General features: G+C 39.3%; 1 protein-coding gene across 1 annotated transcript in view; it reads right to left on the bottom strand.

Annotated features, from left to right (window-relative positions):
* efnb2a (ephrin-B2a) overlaps positions 1-20,792 on the bottom strand; it is a 36,040-nt gene that overhangs the window by 6,101 nt on the left and 9,147 nt on the right. The window contains exons 2-4 of the mRNA XM_081604684.1: positions 15,430-15,713; positions 3,864-3,956; positions 2,753-2,857 (exon numbers count right to left, since the gene is read on the bottom strand). Coding sequence (XP_081460810.1) covers positions 2,753-2,857; positions 3,864-3,956; positions 15,430-15,713 — 482 coding nt within the window. The remainder of the gene's footprint in view (positions 1-2,752; positions 2,858-3,863; positions 3,957-15,429; positions 15,714-20,792) is intronic.

The following is a 20,792-nucleotide window of genomic DNA, read 5'->3' as shown; positions in this document are numbered from 1 at the left end:
GTATGCAACGCATAGGGGCGCAGCACCAGAGGGGGCGCCAAAACCCCGTCTGGAGGGGGCGGCGCGCCGATGATGTTTTCCCATACACTTCTGCGCGCCTTACGCACCTTCACCTCGCGCACATAACGAGGTAAATGCAGCGAGTTTTACCCTTCAGGTATCGCCGCCTCGGGGGTGGGAAGGGGGGGGGGGGGGGATGGGGAGTTGGGGGGGCGGAGGGGGCTGAGTGAGCGTCGCTCCTTCACCCTGACGTTCCTTCCCTCGGTCGGGGGGAGGAGGGGGCGCCGATCTATGTTTTCGCATCCACCTGAATAATGTGTAGTTGCGCCACTGCGCTGCAGCGACGTCGCAGCGATGCTGCAGCGACGTCGCAGCGATGCTGCAGCGACGTCGCAGCGATGCTGCAGCGACGTCGCAGCGATGCTGCCGGTCCCGATCAGAGCCACACGCTTCCCAGCCTTCAGTGTTGGATCAGAACCAGAGCGTCCATCGCTGGGAGTCAGAGCACAGCTTGCCTTCCATAATTGATGTTTCATGACCGTATCAAATATTTCTATTTCTCTGCCCCTCTGGGGCCTTTAGCCAGAAAATCAAGTTAGTTTTTATGTCTTTCAAAACGCAATTTATCTGAGTGCAGCTTTCCGGGATCTCCGACCAGCCGCTGATTGCCCTACTTTCAAGGTTGAAGTCTTTGCTGAATTTGAATAGGAGCGGATCAGATGTGACTTTTTTTTTTTAAACTAAAGCTAGAAGAGCTCCAACAGGAAGCCAGAGCTGGGGGACTTCAAAATAAAAGATCTGACTCAGATTTATATGCGAGTTTTACGAGTATTGAGCTGCAGGTGCTTTTTGTTTAATTACAAGAATAAAGTTGTTGTAAGAAACAAGCTTATTGGAAAATATATGGATTTCTTTTAATATTCTCATCATTTCTGACTTTCAAAAGTTGATCAGTTTTGTCTCCTGACTCCCAAGTTTTTATAGAAAGTTTCTGTGATTAATCTGAAAATTTCAGTTTTCAAGCAAATTTTCAAACTTCCTTTTTTCTTTTTTTTTTTTTGTAATTTTTTAATTGAAAATTTTTAAATAATCAAGTTTTTGTTTAGAAATTTTCTGAGACGAATCTCAAAATTTTTGAGTTTTTCTAGCAATTTTTCAACTTTTTTAACTCAGAAATATTCCAAAGTGGAAACCAAGAAATATCAACGTTTTTTCTAGTAAATTCCTGAGATTAACCTAAAATTTTATGAGTTTTTTTCTAGAACTTTTTTTTTTTTTTAACTTCTGAAGCTCCAAAAAATGTCCACATTTTTTCTAGAATTTTTTTTTTTTTTAAATTAATCTCAAGATTTCTAAGATTCTCAGCAAAATTTTAACTTTTGGTGCTCAGAGATTTTCATGTTTTTTTCTAGAACATTTCTGAGATTAATCTAAAAGTTTTTTTGAGTAAATTTTGGCAGAATTTGACTCTTTTTTTCTACATAGTTGTATTTTATAAGGTGCAGCCCCACTTCTTCAGCAGCTTTTTAAAAGCGTAACTTAACCTTCATTCCAGTTTTCTTAAGGTGGATCTCTCCTCTCCCAGCAGATCCCAAAAACTGACAAACTCTCCGTCGACAGAAAGAAAAGAGTCACATATTTGTTATCTAATGTTGCATATATTTAAACCCTTTCCTTCTGTTTTGTCTGAAATAAATAATGAATATTCCTCAGTTTAATTTCCTGGGCTGTAAAGGCTCTTGATTGGTTTTATTTCAGTTGTTGTTTTTCCAGGGGAGCGTTTATGTGGGTCAGCCTGCATTCGTCCCCAGGCACTTCCTGCTTCTCGCGGAGGAAATTACTGCTCCTGATTTTCTTACACAGAGATTTCTGAGCTGCAATCCAATAGCAGAGATAGGAGGCGCTCAAACGAAGCCTCTCGACCCGAAACAAGCCCGTTTCTGTGCGCCGAAGACGGCAGACGGCGGCGGGATCGTTTTCCTGAAAATGTCACCTTAAAGCTGAAAGGCGAGCGGCCAGGAGACACCGTAGAAGGACCAGAGATGCTTATCGGTTTTATAGGCAACATTCAATTACCGGCTGATGATTCGCTGACCTTTCTGTTACCCACACACACACGCACACACACACACACACACACACACACACACTGATTTATTTTGTGCAGCTCCTTGACCATAACTCCACAACGACGGTGTTTAAGGCCCATTTAAGGGAAAAAAGGATCAAATTTCCACCAAAAAAATAAAACAGAAATTTTGAGATTAAACTCAAAAATTTTCTAGGAAAAAATAAGGAAATTTCTGAGTTTGAAAAGTAAAAAATTAGCTATTAAAAAACTCAAATACTTTGAAATTACACTCAGAATATTTCTAGAAAAAAACTAAATTTATGAGTTTGAAAAGTCAAAGTTTAGTACAAAACTCTCAGAAAATTTTCTAGAAAAAACTGTCAAAAGCTGAAAATGTTCAACTTTTAGGAAAATGAGTTTGAAAAATCAAAGATTTGCTAGAAAAAAATCTCAGAAATTTTACAGAAAAAAACTCAAATATGTTTGAGTTTCAAAAGGCAAAAATTTTCAACTTGAAACTCAGAAATTACAAGAAAAAAAAGACAAAAAAGATCTATTCCAGCTCTTTCTCATTAGAGCAACTTTTTCTTGAATTTTTAAGATGCTGTGATAAAATTTCATCTTTATTCCCCAAAGTTTATGAGTTTATTCTTATAAATTAAAATGAGAAATCGGGCCCACCTCGTGTCTGCTGGACTTCGTTGTTCTCCCTGTCGTCGTCCGGCGACCCGGGCTTGTAGGGCGTTCTGGTGGGAATGTCTTTGGGTGAAACGGGGTCAGACGGGTCTGAAAGAACAACATGGACGCAGATTAGCAGGCAATCAATCAATCAATCAATTCTCCCATGGGGACAAATCAAATTGTCCCGGAGAAAAACTGTAAAACAGCTGAAACACTGGGTGCCTTTAAAAATCAACTTAAAACCCACCTGCTTAGAGTTGCTTATGGCTAAATTAGGATTATAGTGCCGGTTTTGATGTTTTTAATGTTTTTATCTTTACTTTTTATTTCCTTATTCTCACCGTTTATGTTTTAATGAAGGTTTTAAGGTGTGCGTACCCTTGTTAGATGGCGTTCTAACTAAAACTCTGAGGTTTTAATGTTTTTATCTTTATTTGTTTTAATCTTTTTCAAAATCTTTTTCTCTTTCTCATTGTTTATTCCTGTTTTTATTTTAATTATGTAAAGCACTTTGAAATGCCTTGCCGCTGAAATGTGCTATACAAATAAAATTTGATTGATTGATCAAGCATCTATCTTTAAAGACACATCAGTAGCTGCTACCAGTATTGCCTGTCAATACGAATCAATTAACTCGCATTCGTTACAATTTTTTAAGGTGGCACACAACTTTTAGCCAATGGTTTTAAGGTGGAGCAGCATTAATAAAGGCGTCGCTTCTTGTTTTAATGGGATTAAAAATGACGATAAATCACCAGATTTCAGCCTAATTTCACAGATTGGATTTATCCTCAACCTGAGCTGGATGCGGTGGAACCAGTAGCTCCGGACCAGGAGAATACTGGAGCTGCTCGCGCTCCAGACGCGACGCTCTCAGGGTGCACAAACACTGCATCTGCTGGGCTATGAATCATGGGAATTATGCATGTAAACTAGATTAGCATATGTGTTTGGAGTGCAGCTGAAAGCGTGTGAGAGCAGCTGTACTGTGTGTTTGTGTATGAACTGGGTTGGCTGGATTACAGCCCCAGGCGTCATGGAGACGACGGAGCCGCCTCCTCTGACCTTGTTCGGAGTGCTGCACATCGCCTGCAGATGCTGCGATACTCACTCTGCCCCACTTTCATGACTATCTTCATGGACTTGGTCTTGCACACGCCCCCTTCCTGGTTGTCGATGCCCTCCATGGTGCCGTTGGATGTAGCTGCAGGGGGAAACGGAGAGAAGCTCGGGGTCAGAACGGGCGGAGGCCAGAAGGGTTGCCAGGTCTGACTGATAGTTTCCAGCCCAAACACAAAGCAAACCAACTTCAAAAACACCAGCCGCTAATGAAACTCACGGTTAAAAGCACCAGATGTAGTCATACATATAAACGTAAATGTCATTGAAAATGCAGAATGTCTTTGGTTGAACCAGATCCCACTGTGCCAGCTAAGAGTTTGAACTCTTTGAACACAAACAGATTTTATGCTTTTTGTGGCTCTATGTCCTTTTCAATCATGCTTAACCAATGACTAATCAAATTAACTAATACGATAAGTGCAACAACATGGCATTTTACGAAAAGTTTTGTGCTTTTCTGCCCCCAATGACAACTATTTCCAAAAAATATCCTCTGAACACTTCCTAGAAACTCGGCAGATGTTGGAAAAAGTGGCACAAATTGTAACAATCCACCCAAAGTTTTCTTTCTAGCCCAAAATGTTCAAAATAAGTCAAATTGGGAGGAAAACAGCCTAATCTGGCAACCTGAGCTGGATCTGGTTGCCAGATTAGGCGGATACTGTAAGCAAAGTGAAGTCACGCTTACAGTATCCCGCAAAAAGCAGCTTACCAACGATGACTAGCATTGGTGCTAGCAGTCAGGTTGTCAACATATCGCACTAGAGATATAGAAGAAAAATGGACGCTACAAAAACTAGAGAACAAAATCAGAAAAAAGTTTGAATTAAGAGAAAAAAAGCTAGTTATGCTAGCTTGACTTTGATAACTTCACCATGTGGATGTGCTGTGGAATTCTGTGAGTTTCAATTCAGTAAGCAAAGATTAAAAGAGGCGACCCATACGCCAAACTCTGACAGATCATCAGCAGAACAGGTGTTGAAATGAGCTAACTAGCCTCCTAGCTGTTGTCAGTATGTTGACGTGTCTGAGAGCGAGAACAACAGAAGAATACAGTGGTTCTGAGTTAATCTTCAACATTATTTTCCTCTTTGCTGTGGCACTGAACTAAATTAATAACATCTCCAGGTTTCATTTTGCTAACAGAACAGTGGTGAACAGCCGGCAGCCCGGCGATGGACGGCAGGTCAAAGAATCGTCTTTTCACCTGCCAGCGTTTTGCACACGCGCGAAATTTCTGGATGCAAACAATAAAATTCAACTCGTCTATGTGGAGATACATGTGAGGGGAAACGGATCCTTCCTCCGAGGAAGGATATGAGTCACTCCCCTTTAATAAAATCACAGTTTGCCTGTTCATCACCTCGGCCGCTTCTCTCCGGTGGAATATTTCACATCCCCTGAAGTCAATTAGCCTGAGTAATTGTGACTGTAATATGTCTAACTGCGCTGATGGGCCTTATGAAGGAGGCTGTTAGGGGAGCGCAGACAGGGCGGCGATGACAGCAGACATGTTGGCAGGCTGCGGGTGGACTCAGCGCTAATTCACAATAAAGCGCTAACGACACCCAGGAGAGCGGTGGCCGCTTATTAAAGAAGACGGGTTTTTTATTTGAAAAGCCTAAAATTGCTCACATCTGAAAAGCAGACTCAGTTAGCGGGTTTAAAGGAGACTGAGACGGGCTGATGAGACAAAGAGCAGAGGAACGGCAGAGACAACGAAGCTACAAAGATTTTAATAACTTTTCAGCAGCAACACAGAAAAAAATCTATGGTTTTTCTTTGTATTGTGGTTGAATTTATCCGTCTCAAATGTTTTCTGGCTTACAGTTGTTTGGATTGCTAATGGTTAAACACGTAGAGCATAAACGTCAAAAATGAGCTAAGAGACGCTACCGCTAACTAGCAGCTATTAGCTGTAGCCTCAACTGACAAAAGTGCTAACCGACAGAAAAAAGAACCAAATGACTAAAAACAATTATTAAAATGGAAATAAAAGCAGCACACAAACAAAACCATGATTGAAATAGATTATTAAATTGATAAAACAAAAAAAAAATTGCCCTTCAAAAAATATTGAAGGAACTGGAACTCAAAGCATTTTAAATATCCAGAATAAATAAATAAAACAAATAAAATTAATTATAAATCATTTTTAAAAAGTGCTAGTTGAAACCATCATCAAGTTTTTGGTAGAAGAAAAGAGAAAAAAAGAGAAACAATAAGTGGATAGGAGGAATCAGGATGTTTTCTGAGTGACAGGAGGTGTCACTTTGGGGAAAATGTGCAAAAGCTCCTCCTTTCTGCTCATTTGCTGCCCCTAGAGGTGAGTTGATGGAAGTGCGTCCATATTAGATCATGAGTGAGTTGTGGGGGGAGGTGGGGGCAGCAGGGCTTGTGGTCTATCAGGTCAGTAACACAGAGGCTAACGAGCTGCCAGAGCTTAGAGGCCTGGCCTCCCGCCAGCGCTCAGTGGCCCGCATTCACATCCACCGCTGCCGCCGCCCCACCCACTCCTCTCCTCCGCTTTGCTTCCTCTCTTCCCTTCCTATCTGCCCATCGAACCTTTCGGATCCCACCTCCATCCATCGCGGCTGGGATTCAGTTTCTCCTTTTCTCCCTCCCTGCTGCTACCAATCATCTTGATCTGAATCCTCCTGCCTCAATAAGACGGTGATGTTAGCGGATGCGTAGCGCATGCTAACGAGGACCGGGCTCCTCGTCTCGCTGACCTGAAGCACATTACGGACAAAGCTGCTTAAAGGATCCCACCCCCCACTCTTCCTCTGCGTGTTTGTGTGTTTTCCTTCATAAACCTGTTAGCAAAACACACGACAATCCGGCAGGGACGCCCCAAACATCTTAACGGCAGAAAAGCGTTGGGAAGGGGTCAAAGTTCACGTGGTGGGAAACAAAACATTTCCCCCTTCTCAGAGGCTTCGGCTTCTGCAGAAAAATCAGCAACATTTTCAACTTTAAATTCCTGTTTTCCCATTTAAATGCGGGATAAAAACACGGCGGGGTCGGTGCCAAGGCTGCAGTCTCGGCGGGCCTGACTTGGATTTAAACAGAATGTGATTGTTGAATCGGCTCAGGCTGGCTGAATGACTTGGCCCTCCTCGGTCCAGTCAGACGGGGCCAAGCTGGAGCGGCCGGCAGGAGAGCTGGGAAGAGTTAACCGACTAATCCCAGCCCCTCCGAAATGGATTTAGGTAAAACTCCAGGAAGAGAACAGGAAAAATAAAACATTTTATTCATTTGCTTTGGGCAGACAACACGGGGAAAAGCTAACAGGAATACCAGGATCCACATTTTGTTGACTGATTTTATGCCATTCTGACTGAGTCAATGTTTTATTCCATATATTTAATCATATGTCTTACAATATTTAATAATTTTACAGTGAATATTAGAAAAAAAACTGGTTTTAAAAAAAATGTATCACAATATAAGTGTTCATATCTATAGATAAACAATTATTGATTAGTTTTTTGTTTTAAATATCTTAAATAATCCAAATTGGACGCATAACATTTCCTATTTTATCCAGTTTTCACTCCACACTGTTGTTTTTTAAGCAGTTGTGGAGAAACCTTAAACTGCTGCTGCACCAGTTACTCAAGAGGTTGTTGCTAGGTAACCACAGAGTGAGTGAGTTGCTAGGTAACCACAGAGTGAGTGAGTTAGTTGAATGTCAAACTATCTTTAGAATCCGCAACTACGTTCCATCATATTTAGCCCAAACATTAAACCCATGGATTTATTTATGCAGTCCACTATTTATATGTGATAAAATAAATCATCTTACGCCACTGATTTAATCAAAATTTAATAAAAAACACAAGATCTGAGGTATTTTTTTTATATAAAACTTCCTTTATAATTGTTAAATTCATGCCCAAACTCAGCAGGAGTTGTAATAGTAGCAGCTACAAGAGAAAAAGATGGTTTATAACGAGGTTATTTTTAACATTAATGCAACTTTAATGTGAGGTTAGCTTGTAGAAACAGTTGATGCTAACGTTAGCACCTGCTATCATTGCTAACAAAAGGGCTACTCTGACAGAAAGAGAGAAAGAAAGAAGGAAGAAAGTTCAGAAGGAATCAGAGACACAGAGAGAAAGAGCGAAGGAAGGAAAGAAAGACAGAAAGAAAGAGAGATTGGTCCTAAGCAGATCCTAGCAAATGTCTGTGAAAGTGAAAAGAAAGTGAAAATCATCAGAGGTAAATCCTAAAAAAGAACAGAATGGAGAAACGAATGTGTTTAAAATCCTGAACGCATCAACCTCCTGGGTTTTCTCTGAGTTCACTTTCATTTTCTCCTGTTCGTCAAATCAAGAGGGCAGAAAATCAGCCAGTTTAACACAGACTTCCTAAAACGCCTTCCCGTCTTTTGTACCATAAAATGGAAAAACCCAAATTGGAAAATCGACATAATTTCTTCACATTATAGAAGAAATTCATATTAAACTTGTGAGCAGTTTGAATTGACCTAATAAAACCGAGCTGCCATGTTTCCTGTGCAGGGACGGATTTACAGGGATGTGGGCCCCTGGGCTGGAGACACTTTTGGCCCCCCCATCCACTATGGAAAAATTATTTTTACTAACGGAAAATTAGTAGGTAAAAACTATACATCGTCAGGTATGAACTGATGCAGTTTAATAACTCCATGTTGTTTCCAAAGAAATTGACTGTAACTTCATAATTTACTTATCAAAGTCATAAAATACTTGAATATTGTCAATATGCATAAAAATCCCAAGGATATTAACATAATTCACCTAATTTGGACCTATGAGTTTTCTATAAAGTACATTGGTACAAATATCTTAGTAGACTTAAAATAAGACAAAAGTACGTTATGAGTAACTTTTCAGCAACATATAGGAGCTTCTTATAATTCCTTAATTCCGACAGCAGGGCACTGAGCCGTTACCTAGCAACCCCAGCCACGCCCAGCCTGTCGCCTAGCAACCCAGTTCTAGTTCCGCTGGCAGATTACTTCAACAAGACATTTTTCACATGTTGTAAGTGAAATAATCTGCTAATGGAACTGGTATTTTTTTCATCAATATTAAGAAATTATTGACTCTAAACAAGTTCTTATATTTCGCTGAAAAGTTATTTGTGAGTTAGTTAAAATGTAATAAGATATTTGTACTCGAAACTAGACCAAAAAAAAAAAAAACTTGGTGAGATTTTGTGTTTTTGCGGTGAAGAAGAAAAGAAAAACTTTGAGGCCCCCAAAAAACATAGGCGCCCTGGGCCGCTGCTTTCTAAAGTCTGGCCAACACACAATGCAGAAAGACGACGACGGGTCAGTAAGTACTGGCAGCCTTTCGAATCGGGTCAGAACAGAGGAGGCGTCCTGATGGACAGAACCAGGATGGATTCGTGGACGGTGATCTAAACGCGGAGCGTGAGGACATCACCACAGAGCGGAGGTTACAGGCTGGTTAATGCCCGTCACGGCGGTGCGCGGTAATCGGCCGTGACAGCAGGCGCCTTCGGTCCCTTTCAGGACCCCTGCGACCCCCCGAGAGAGCCGGGTCACCGCGAATACCAAAGCTGCCTAACAACCATCTCTAATCAGCAGGAAAAAGGGGGAAAAACCCACTTAGAACCTATTGTTTGGATCCATTTGGGTTGAATTTAACATCCAATTAGTGAGGCACTGAAAGGAGTTTATTTAATTTAAGGTGCAGAAGAAGAAATGCATGTGAATATTTCCCACACTGGGACTACAGCCGATTCATCCACACAAGCATTTTAATGTCTGTAGCTGAGTTTCCACTGCAATGTCTGAGAAACTATGTTGAAGGAAACCCCCGCAGTTCTGCGATGTTTCCGTTAAACGCAATTAAATTCAGGCGTGAATAAGTTACTAAAAACGGCATCATCCTTTTACCACTTCCTGTCATCTTCGTTGTGGTTTCTGCCAGTAGTAGCATCCGGTTGTTGATCATGTGACTCAATGTCACCACAATTTTAGAAATGTTTCCATTACAAATGTGGACAAAACTTTGTCAATATTCCGCTAATGTTGAAAAAGAAAACAGGATTCTGGTGCACAAGAATCGCGTGATGCGAAAAAAAAGTGTTTCTATTGCAGTTTTGTGAAATAATTTAATCACATCTGATCGCACCTCACCTTAGCACAAAAACATGAGTTGTTTCCAAATCGTCTTGTTTCCATTCAGCAAATTTATTTTTGTTATTCCAATTTGCTTAAGTCTTATGGTCAATGGAAACGGATCCTCTGAATTAACCAAAAAAGGCCCATTTTAGCTCTCAGATTCTGTTGCCACTCAAAGAAAAACTGGCCAGATTTCCCTCTGACTGTCGCTGCAGCTTCGTCCTTCTCCTGCCCTCCTCTTCCTCTCTTTAGCTCTCTTTCCTCGCCCCTCCTCACTCTCGTTAGCTCTCTTTCGTCACTCTCTCTGGCCCCTTTCCCTCTTTATTCATCCCTCTCTCTCTCTGCCTTCTCCTCGGCGCACGTAATCATCCGGCTCGCTCGTCTCTCGGCTTCGGGCCACGCTGCCGCAAAGGATCACATCAAGCCCCGTCTGCACTCGACTGTGGCACCATTGTGCACTTTAAAAAACAGAGACATACACGACAAATCCGCCCGAAAACGGAAACGGCGTCGCTTTCCGTACGTCATCGAGGCTCGCTGATTTGAAATGAAAAAAGCCCTGAAGTGTTGGCAGCCAACTCAAAGGAGGCAACGTTAATCCAATCGGTCGAGCCTCAGATCCGCACAAGCGATGTGAGGCCGATTGTGTGGAGAAATGGAGGATTAAACGCCGCTTAATTAATTACGTATTGAGTGCTCACTCCGAGAGACTAATGAAACCCTGGCGGTGAACTTTTCTGAGGCGCTGTCACAGTCTGATGGGTCCTGGATGGCGCTGTCAAGAACGGAAACACACACACACACATCAGCAGCAGTGGCTGGTCTATTTTAGCTGAGAAATTACAGCTCAATTAGAGAAAAATCTGCAATATCGTCACTGCTTTTCAACACAAATGGAGACAAAAGATGTAGAAACATCACCCCCTCAGGCCAACAGCGGAATTACGTCAATGACAATAAGAATTTTGATTCACAGATCAAACGATTCCCTTTCAGGTTAACGTTTTGGAGAAATTTGAACTAAATGTTTTTTACTCTTTCTGAAGTATTTCAAAAAAATGCTCTGCTGAGAAGTGAATTTTCTGTAAACAAGTCAACATTTACCCCCAAAGGTGAGGACATGGTGACTGCAGTGTGATTTCCTTTTAGGTTTTTGATCCCATTATATTGCTCTGGCTTCTCTAGCTGCTCATTTCTGGAACAAATAATAAAAATATTTAATTATTGTCATTTTATGCTCACAATAATGTGATGGATGTCAGGTTTAAGGAATAAAGAGTCTCTGCTCCAGTGTTTCAATGAATGCTTTCGTGTTTCGAGAAGAGTTTTTAACATGACAAAGTATTTTTAAATAGCGCTCTACTGAAAAATGACTTATCTATAAATAAGTCAACATTTACCCCCAAAGGTGAGGACATGGTGACTGCTGTGTGAGAGCACATGTTCACTGTGGGATTCTGTTATTAATTATACATCTTTCAGTTCTACAAACACAAACTAAGATAATTAAAAAGTTCATCAAGACAGTTTAATCTTTCCCCAGTAGTATCTTTCCCTCAAAGGTGAGAACACAGTGACTGCCGTGTGTGAGCACAGAGAAAGTTCACTGTTAGATCCTCTTATTAAAAATAAATTCCTCTCAATTCTCATTAAGCTTTAAACAGTTAAACCATTAAAGCTTCAGGATTGTACCATTTTTTGCAGTGTAACTCCCTCTGAAATAACAGTACAGGTATTCACTTTAATCTGCGAGTGACGATTTATTTAGCTAGAGTCTTTAATAAAGACTTTATTAAGGGGTAACCATCCTTGTTTACTGCTATAAAAGTGGCTAAAATTTATATTTACTTTGCTTTCTTACAGTTAAAGCTGGAAGATGTGATGAGACGGGCTTTCTTGGAAATTCAGACAAACTAAAATATAGTTTATGAGAGTGAATAGAAGAGCATTAGTTTAATTTAACAGATGTAAATAAACAGAGCTAATAAATGACTTACTCTCTAGGCTAACTGGTTTATAATGTCATGAGCTTTTATTTTCTTAAATAATTCTAAATTTAGATTCAAAATTAGTTCTCATGAAGTTTGAACTAACACAATAAGCTCAGTCTTATTAGCTGACAATAGTTTCTAGATTGGTTCAGACTTTCACACGAAGCCTAAAAAAACAGCAAAGTAGAACTTGTTGTTCTTTACAGGTTTTGCAGTGAAAACTGAGACCGGTAGAGCCGGTTCTGGACTCAAATATATTTTTTAAAAATGGTCCTTTCTCTTGCATTGCAACCTGCCAGACAAGATATGTCAGTTAATGAAGTGTTTCAAAGCAAATAAGTCAAAAAGCAACACGCAACTGAATCGTCACGTTGCAAATGAGTAACAAATTAATCATCAGAAAAAGGGATTCCTTCTGTTTATTCTTCTTATTATTATAGATAAATGTTTTAATCACTCATATTCTATCAGATTTAGGACTCCGTAAACAATCTGAAGAGATTGAGGAGAGATCAACGTAGCTAAAAGCTAAAATACAGGTACAGTGACAATAACAATCTTCAGTGTGGAAGTCGGTAGAGAGAAAAAAAAAGACTCAAAATTCAGTATTTTCAGAGCCCTAAAATGTTTAGAGGAAACATAAACATCTTGGGAAGCTTCTAGAAAAGGCGCTCTTGTTTACATGGAGCCATATTGGCTGCTCATTCAGCAGCTATGCTAATAATGCTAAGTGCTAATAGAAGATTCCAAGGAGAGCTTAAAACATACTCTATTTTTTTTGTCTTTGTTTCGAAATGATAGATATAAATGCAGAGCAGTTTTATCTTTTCATTTTCTTAAATAAACTATTATAAATACTTAATATTATATTGATAAATGTGTCAATAGGTGCTTATGTTCAATAAAATTTAGATTTATTGTTATCCGTTTAGCTCCAATAAGAATATTTTGAAAGAAATATGCAGAGCGAATAAAATGTTTCTATCATCAATCCCAGCAGGGCTGCTAAGAGTTTCTATATTTAGAGAAAATGAATTTAAAAAGCTTAAGGCTGTTATTTATAGCACCCAAATCTGAGAGATTAACATGGTGAACAAAAATTGGCCACAAAATCTCTGATTGGTGAATCTTCAATAATGTAAAACAGAAAACTGCACCAGAGCACTAATTTATTTTAATTATAATCTCTTAAATAAGGAGGAATAAATCAGTACTAAAGGAGTGAAAACCATGGAATATTAAAAGGTTGTGTGCCGTTTATTTGTATTTATGTTAAAACCCAGAATGATCCCAAACGCCTGCACGTTTCCTGTCGTCTGCACCCGTTTTCATTACCTGTCTGTGAGCGTTTCAGCTCTTCATGTCCCATTTTAAGCATCAAGGAGCCGAGAGCATCAGCAGAGGAGAATCAGCAGGAAAATTGGATTTTCAGCCAGTCTTACTTAAGATCTGAATTGATGTTTCCCACCGAGCTTTTTGTCCCAACTTGTCAAATCAGCAGCTGCATGGGGAGGGGATTTTTTTCCAACATGCAGCAAGAGAAAATTAAAGATTTGGTTGCTTTTATACCAGATTATATTTTTTTTCTCTCTTGTTTTAAAAAATGACAGAAAATATTTTTTAAAAAGTGACTTTTATTTCAGTTATTACTTCTGTGAGTATTTCTACTACTCTGTACCTTCACTTGAGTAACTTTATTATTAAGTATAGCTACTTTTACTTGAGTAAAATCGATTTAGTGTGAGTAACTTCACTGAACGAAGAACAAACATGTTTTAACTAAAAATTAATCAGACATGCTGTTTTTGTCATACATTTTAAATTGAAAGGAACTGATTTTGCTTGATTTTATTATTTTGTATTTATATGAATTATTTTCATTTTGATATTTAAAATACCAAAATGTCCACATTCATGTATGTTTTGGTCCATCTGCTGATGTAATTTTTAAATAATAAATGGCATTTTGATCACTTACTCAGTACTGCAGTCGTTACCGATTGCTGAGCAAATTCTTGAACTTTTTACTTGAGTAAAAATATATTGAAGTAGCGCTACTTTTACTGCAGTACAATCTTTGCCCAACTCTTAAGTAGAAAATTAAGTATTTGCCGTTTTGTAGACCTGAATTCAAACTGTTGTCAAACAAGATGGCCGCCCTTGGCGCGGTGACATCACAGAACTATGGAAACCCAATGAGTACATTGGTGTAAAAAAAACCAGATTTTCCAAAATTAAAACTTCAGAAACCAATAAACTTCCAGAACTGTAAAGCTAGATGTGGCTCATCCTCCTGCCACCCTACAGAAGAACCCGATCCGCTCGGCTTGCTCTCACGTCGACGTTCAGATGCGCCTCGCCGCGCAGGTAACCCGCAGCGCCGCAAACTGAGCGGATCAAACCGCAGAGCCTGAAGCAAACGCCTCGCTCTCCTTTCTTCCCTGTAAGAAATACGGCCTTCCCCACTGTGACAGCTCACAGATGGCGGTGGCAGAGGATCGCAGATGGTCCGATCTGCAGCTCAACCCCCCACCACACACGCAGCCGCCCCCCATCGGCGCCACACAGATGGTTCAGTCCGCCTTCCATGTTTCAAACCAGGGGGCCGGCGCAGAAACCCCGTCAGAGCTTCCTCTCAGGATGGCATTAGCAAATCACAGGAAAATCAGCCAGGCGGAGTGGACACACCTGCTGGCCACCAGCTAAACACACACCGACTCCGAGGGGGGATTATCTGGAGGAGGGTCCGGGGACACTGGGAAAAATTTTAAATTCTGACCTTTTATCAGAATAATGACCGCGGATCGCAGAAGATTAACGACAAAAGTATGAGAAAAAAGTCAGAATTCAAAGAAAAGCAGAATTATGAAACGAGTCGGATTTCCGAGGTCAAAGACAGAATTCTCAGATTAAGTCAGAATTTCAGAAAGGAAAAAGTCAGAACTTGAGGCAATAAAGTCAGAATTTTCCCATTAGCACCAGAATTCCGAGATTAAAGTCAAAATTTGTGGGAAAACGGTCTACGTTAAAGACAGAATTTCTCAGATTACAATCAGAATTTGAGACAGTAAAGTTTTGAGAATAACACCGGGAATTCTGAGAGTAAATTCAAAATTCTGAAAACATCAGAACTCTGAGAAAGATAGTAAATTTTTTAGAAAAAAGGCAGATTTCTCACATTAAAGACAGGATATGAGAAAAAAAAATCAGAATTTTGAGAAAAAATAGTCAAACTTCTGAGATTAAAGATCAAATTCTCAGATTAAAGCCAGGATTTCATTAAAACATCAGAATTTGAGAAAACAAAGTCAAAATTCTGAGATTTAAACCAGAGTTGTCAGATTAAAGTAAATTTCAGAGAAGTATTTTTTATTTTCTCAGTGGCCCTAGTCCTTATTAACCCGGATACGCCCCTGAACACTCACAGATGATGTAGTAGTCCTTCCCCTTGAAGAACTCGAGGCCCCACAGGTTGGGGCTGAACTCCTGGAACTTGAGCGTGAACTTCACGTCCTGGTCGGGCTTCACGCAGTTCAGCAGCGGCGTGTCGGCCTTGGTGATGGTGCAGCTCTCCAGCTGCTCCCTGGGCACCATATACACCTTGTAATACTCCACGCCGTCGACCACCCCGCCGTCCACGCGCGGGCACACAATGTCCAGCTTGTCCCCGATCTGCGGGTACAAAACCACGCCTTGGCCCGGAACAAATCTGGAAGAGAAGGAGGGAAGGTGTTACTGGGGTGGTAATGTTTAGACTGCTGATGGTCGGCCATTTTAGATGACGGCTGACCATCGTAACTGAATCTAATGCTACATTCACATATGGGCTGAAAATCTTTTGATAACTTCACTGAACTCCAATCCAGAATCACACAGCATTCTGGGAAATGTAGGCAGAGAAAGGGCTTTCTCACAGCTAGCTAAGCAAGGTTGGTGGAATCAACTCACTCACTCACTCTTAGGTTACCTAGCAACAGCTTTTAAAGTAACTTCTGGTTGCCTAGCAACAGATTTTAAAGTAACTTCTAGTTGCCTAAAAACAACTAGAGTAACTTGTGCAGTTTAAGGTTTTTCAATAGTTATAGTGTTCTATAGTTTTTGTAAGTGGGAATTTAGGAATCATTTGTGTATTCAAAATAGAAATAATAATAATAATAATGCTTCACAACGGCGTAAAAATAAACAACAGCACAATGTAGTGAAAACTGGGGTTAAAACAAAAAAGGTCACAGAACTAGCTCGCCAGTATTTCAGGTATTTAAAACAAAAAACGAATAATTAATTATCGATATTGACCAATATGAAACGTTTATATCGTGATACGTTTCTCAGCCATAGCCTGCAGGTTTTTATGCTCAATTCCAATTATTTTATTTTTTATTAATTAATTAATTTATTTTTTTGCATGGTTGTTTACACTACTAATTAAATGTGAATACTATAAGACAGTTTATATCCCCAGGGACCCACATGCGCAAACAAAACAAAAAATGTCAGCACAGGGTCATAACAGCATGAAGGAAGTGAATACAAAGAACGCAAAACTGCAACTTTCATAATATCATAATTATGATTTTCAACCACTGTTTACTTCCAGTCCGTCGTCTTCTGCTGTTATGACGTAAATGTCCGATTAAAAGCGACTTTACCGAAAACTATCAGATACGTACCCTATTTAGTACCACTGATGGGGAAAACAAACTGATTTTAATGTTAGCATTTTAAGCTAGCTGAAAAAAACTGAAACATTTTTCAACAACCTAAAGTTGGAAAAGGCATCTGCTGCCCAAAGAAACATCCATTTCCTTCTGTTTCAGGCATTATCGAACCAGAACCCGTCTCTGATTGGTTAAAAATGAGGAAGAAAAAGCTGCTGGTTAAAATGCTGGTTGCTATGGAGATTCCCTCCCTTTCTGAAGAGCTGCAAAACAGAAGTATAAGGCTCAAACAAAGTGTCCTGTTTTAAAAACAGTAAAGTGCCTGTGAAAAGTTTTTTAACAGAGGGAAGTGGAAACTTCTGGTTGTCTTACATGGACATTTTTATGCGTCTGCAGCGTTTTATGTAGCAGATATCAACCCTCCAAATTGGAGGTTTGAAATATAAATTCAGAGCCGAATCATAATGAGAGTTGTGGTGTAGGCTCTCTGCAGTCTGGAGTGGTTTGACAGAAAACAATAAGTCCTGTAGGAGTGGAGAACAAATGGAAAGAAAGTAGATAAAAATGCCAACGTTTTGATGTATAAACCGCATTTATGGAGATGAAGTTACAGCCATGAAATTGGTTTAAATCAAAAAGGTTTCTGCAAATATCACAGAAACAGAATATATATGATGTCAGACTTTAAGATGAACATTCAGTCGTAAAATTTCAAAACATCATAAAACATATAGAAGGCATCATAACAGTTATTGACATTCTTAAATAAAATAAACATTTAATTAAAATTTGGGGGGAGTTAAAATAAAAAAAAGCATAAAACTTTTGCAAAAGGAGAATGAATGAATTTTCTTCAATAGGATGTTTCAGGAAATTGTGTTAAAGACACAATTTCCAACCAGATAAAAAAATTAGATGTAAAAACATGTTGCTGGGGTTTTTCATTCTGCTGAATCTGAAATTCAATAACAAAGATTAAAAAAGCTTTTTTTTTTGGCAATGAGTTAATGTTTTTGGTATCTGGAAAACAAATTGTTTCAAAAACATTAGCTGGGTTAGCTGGCAACCCAAGCTAACTCCAGTACATTTGGTCAGCTGGTTTTATACTGTATGCACTGTACAATGGCTGCCGGAAAAGACAAGTGTTTTTCTTGTTGTTGTTGATTTACCATTTAGAAATGACTTGCTGCTATCTTGCTGGTTGTACAGGATGCTCTACTTTTGCTTTTCAAACATGCATAATTGTATAGCAGTGCATCTGTTTGCAGTCTTGTGCGAGTGTAAACGCTGAGTTAGGGCGCATGGCTAGCAGCATCTTATTTGGATTTAAAGTGACGAGACACCATGGAAAATTAAGATCTCATTATCTAAGAATGAGTTTGTGAAAAAAAATTTAATCAATATAGAACTAAACTGTTCAAGGTTGGTTGGTTGTGTCTATTCTGAGTCTTTCCCTCACATATATTTGGGACAGAAGTCCTTGCTTTTCCGAGAATATTCCATAAAAGTGAAACTAACTGGAAGCCATGGGAATAAAACAGAAAGCCTATTATTTCAGGCGTAAAATCTTGACTTTGCTGATGGGGAAAAACAACTTTTAGTATCATCAGGAGGATTTATATGTGAGCTGCCTCCATTTGGTGATTTTTAGCTCCAATTTCTCACAAGGAGAAATCTGAGAGGAATCCAAATGATCGCATCAACCATCATGGCTCCTAAAACGGCTGCATTTCTTCTCCAGATATCACCTTGTTTGCTTCAGGCAGCTGCGGGTCACAAACAGCAGCAGCTAACTAGGCCGTGGTGTTTCTCCCTCTCTCTCTCTCTTCCTGTGCCACCCGCAGGGATGCGCTCAGCGGCGGCTCGCTGCGTCCAGCGACAGGCTCAGGAAGAAACAGAGGCGAAGGGAGAGAGTGACTCTACGTCTTCGCCTCGCAGCGCCATCTGACACCGTCCTCTACGAGTCTGAAGGAGACGGAGGGACGGAGGGATGGAGGGACGGAGAGACTGAGGGACGTTCACTGGAAACTGGCCTCCAGGCTGCAGCTGCTGCTGCCGTCATGTGTGCAGCGTCCACGTCTGAGTGAAACATCGACATGCGACGTAGCTTGAGGTTCCTGCAGCGGCGTATTAGGGCCATTGTAGACCGAAAAAAAGAGCATAAATTTCTGCCAAAAAACTCAGGAATTTTTGGAAAAGACAGATTTCTCAGATTAGAAGGTCAAAAATTTGCTGGGGAAAAAACCTCAGAATTTTGACATTAGTCTGTGAAATTGTCTAGAGAAGAGAAGGAAATTTCTGAGCTCCAAAAGTCGACAAATTTGTAGAAAAAAAACCTCAACTTTAAAAAAATTGCAAGAAAAAAATCATACATTTTTAGATTGATCGCATAAATTTTGTAGGAAAAAAAAAACATTTCTGAATTAAAAAGTAGAACATTTTTTAGAATATTTTTCTAGGAAATGTGTTAATTTTCCAAATCAGAAATTTCCACTTTTTAAAAGAAATTCTGAGCTTAATCTCTGACTTTTGATTTTTTACTTCAAACTTGTAGTATTACTAGTCATACTACTGTGACTTTACAAAGTCATAATACTATGACTATTCTCTTATTTTGACTTTGTTGTTGTACGAGTGTCTTCTCATAATATTCTCATAATTTTGTGACTTTATAATTGTAATTTCTTCCCTGATACTCTGTTGTAATAAACGAAATAAAAAATGCAGTTGAAAAAAATCATATTATTGGGTTTTTAAGTTTATGTTTAAACAGAAGAAAACGACTCTGTCATGTTTAATATGAATCAAACATGATTTTCTGCAGGGTCCAGTGAAGTGCTCAGCATTTTTCCATGGGAGGTCATGGCCCCCTCAGTCCCCCTCTTAGGGTCGCCTCTGTCAGAAGCCTCAAACCCAGCGAGAAAAGGGATTTCACAACAGATTTTAACAGATACTGAATGGCAGGTGTCACCCCCTGCCTGTGAGGAGGAAGATTGCAGGTATGAGGAACTTTTATGTTGATTTTATCTAAAAACAAACTAACTTAACCTTAATATTTTCACAGTAATACAGTTAGATACTTCAGGATGCTTTAATTTTCTGGATATCTGCTATTTTTTCCAAACTTTAAATAATTAGTAAGTAACTAACAATGTTCAGAGTCGGTGCGAAGAAGAAACTCGTGCTGCGAGGTTATCTTGGCTGACACTCTGAGTGCGTTTGGGAATAAAGAATAAAATCATCTCGGTATGCAGAAATGAGGAGGTGGTGATAGGATGTGAAGCGTCCCGGAGTGGGAAAACCTCCAGGCTGTGTTTGGATGTCTGTGGGATAAATATGAAGTAATTGCTGTCTGAAACAAACAGATCTGAGAGTTGAAAGTGTAAAAAAAAAGAGGAAAAAAAACTGCGACGCGATTGTTAAAACCACCTGAAAATCTCGTTTTGTACATTCAGAACAAGTTGGAACTCGGAGTCCGCAAAGAGCCAGATATACAAAAAATAGGAGTTGGTACGACGGACTGGATAAACTGATCATCGATCCAACTATCATTTCTGAGAGGCTCACAAGGATTTCTGGCTCTAAAGTGAAAATCTTCCCCTGAAAGGGCAACGAAAAGCTCAAAGTTTAAACTTATAAGTGCAAGAAATAATTTTAAAAATGACCAAAAATTATCATACAAATACAAAAAAACATTTTATTTTGTAATATTTGGTTCATCGTTTTATTCATGTTTAACCTGTTCATAAGTGAAACTTTATTCAATTTCAATGTACTTTAAAAATAACAAAACTACGGCTGGAACTTACAATTATTCTAATTATTCTGACAATTAATCTGATAAAAAACAGATTCATTCTGCATATTTTTTATTTAACCACTTAAGCCTTTTTTGTACAGTATCAGAAATACATAAAAATGTAAATAATTAAATAAGACAATAAACATTTTATTACCTGAAATGCAATAACAACATTCCCATTAGCTTGATTATAGTAAAGGACGCATCAGCAGCTAAGAAAATACTTACAACGTCTATAAAAATATGAAAAGCTCAGTCTTTTCTACTTGATTTAACATCAGTACAGTGTAGGGATTATCTGCTTATTTTTTAGATAATTGGACAACAA

Source organism: Poecilia reticulata, chromosome 2 (assembly GCF_904066995.2).
Source record: "Poecilia reticulata chromosome 2, P_reticulata-male-v2, whole genome shotgun sequence".
NCBI classification, from domain to species: Eukaryota; Metazoa; Chordata; class Actinopteri; order Cyprinodontiformes; family Poeciliidae; genus Poecilia; species Poecilia reticulata.
Note: the sequence above shows the minus strand (reverse complement) of the source record. Positions and strands in the feature narration are given on the sequence as shown.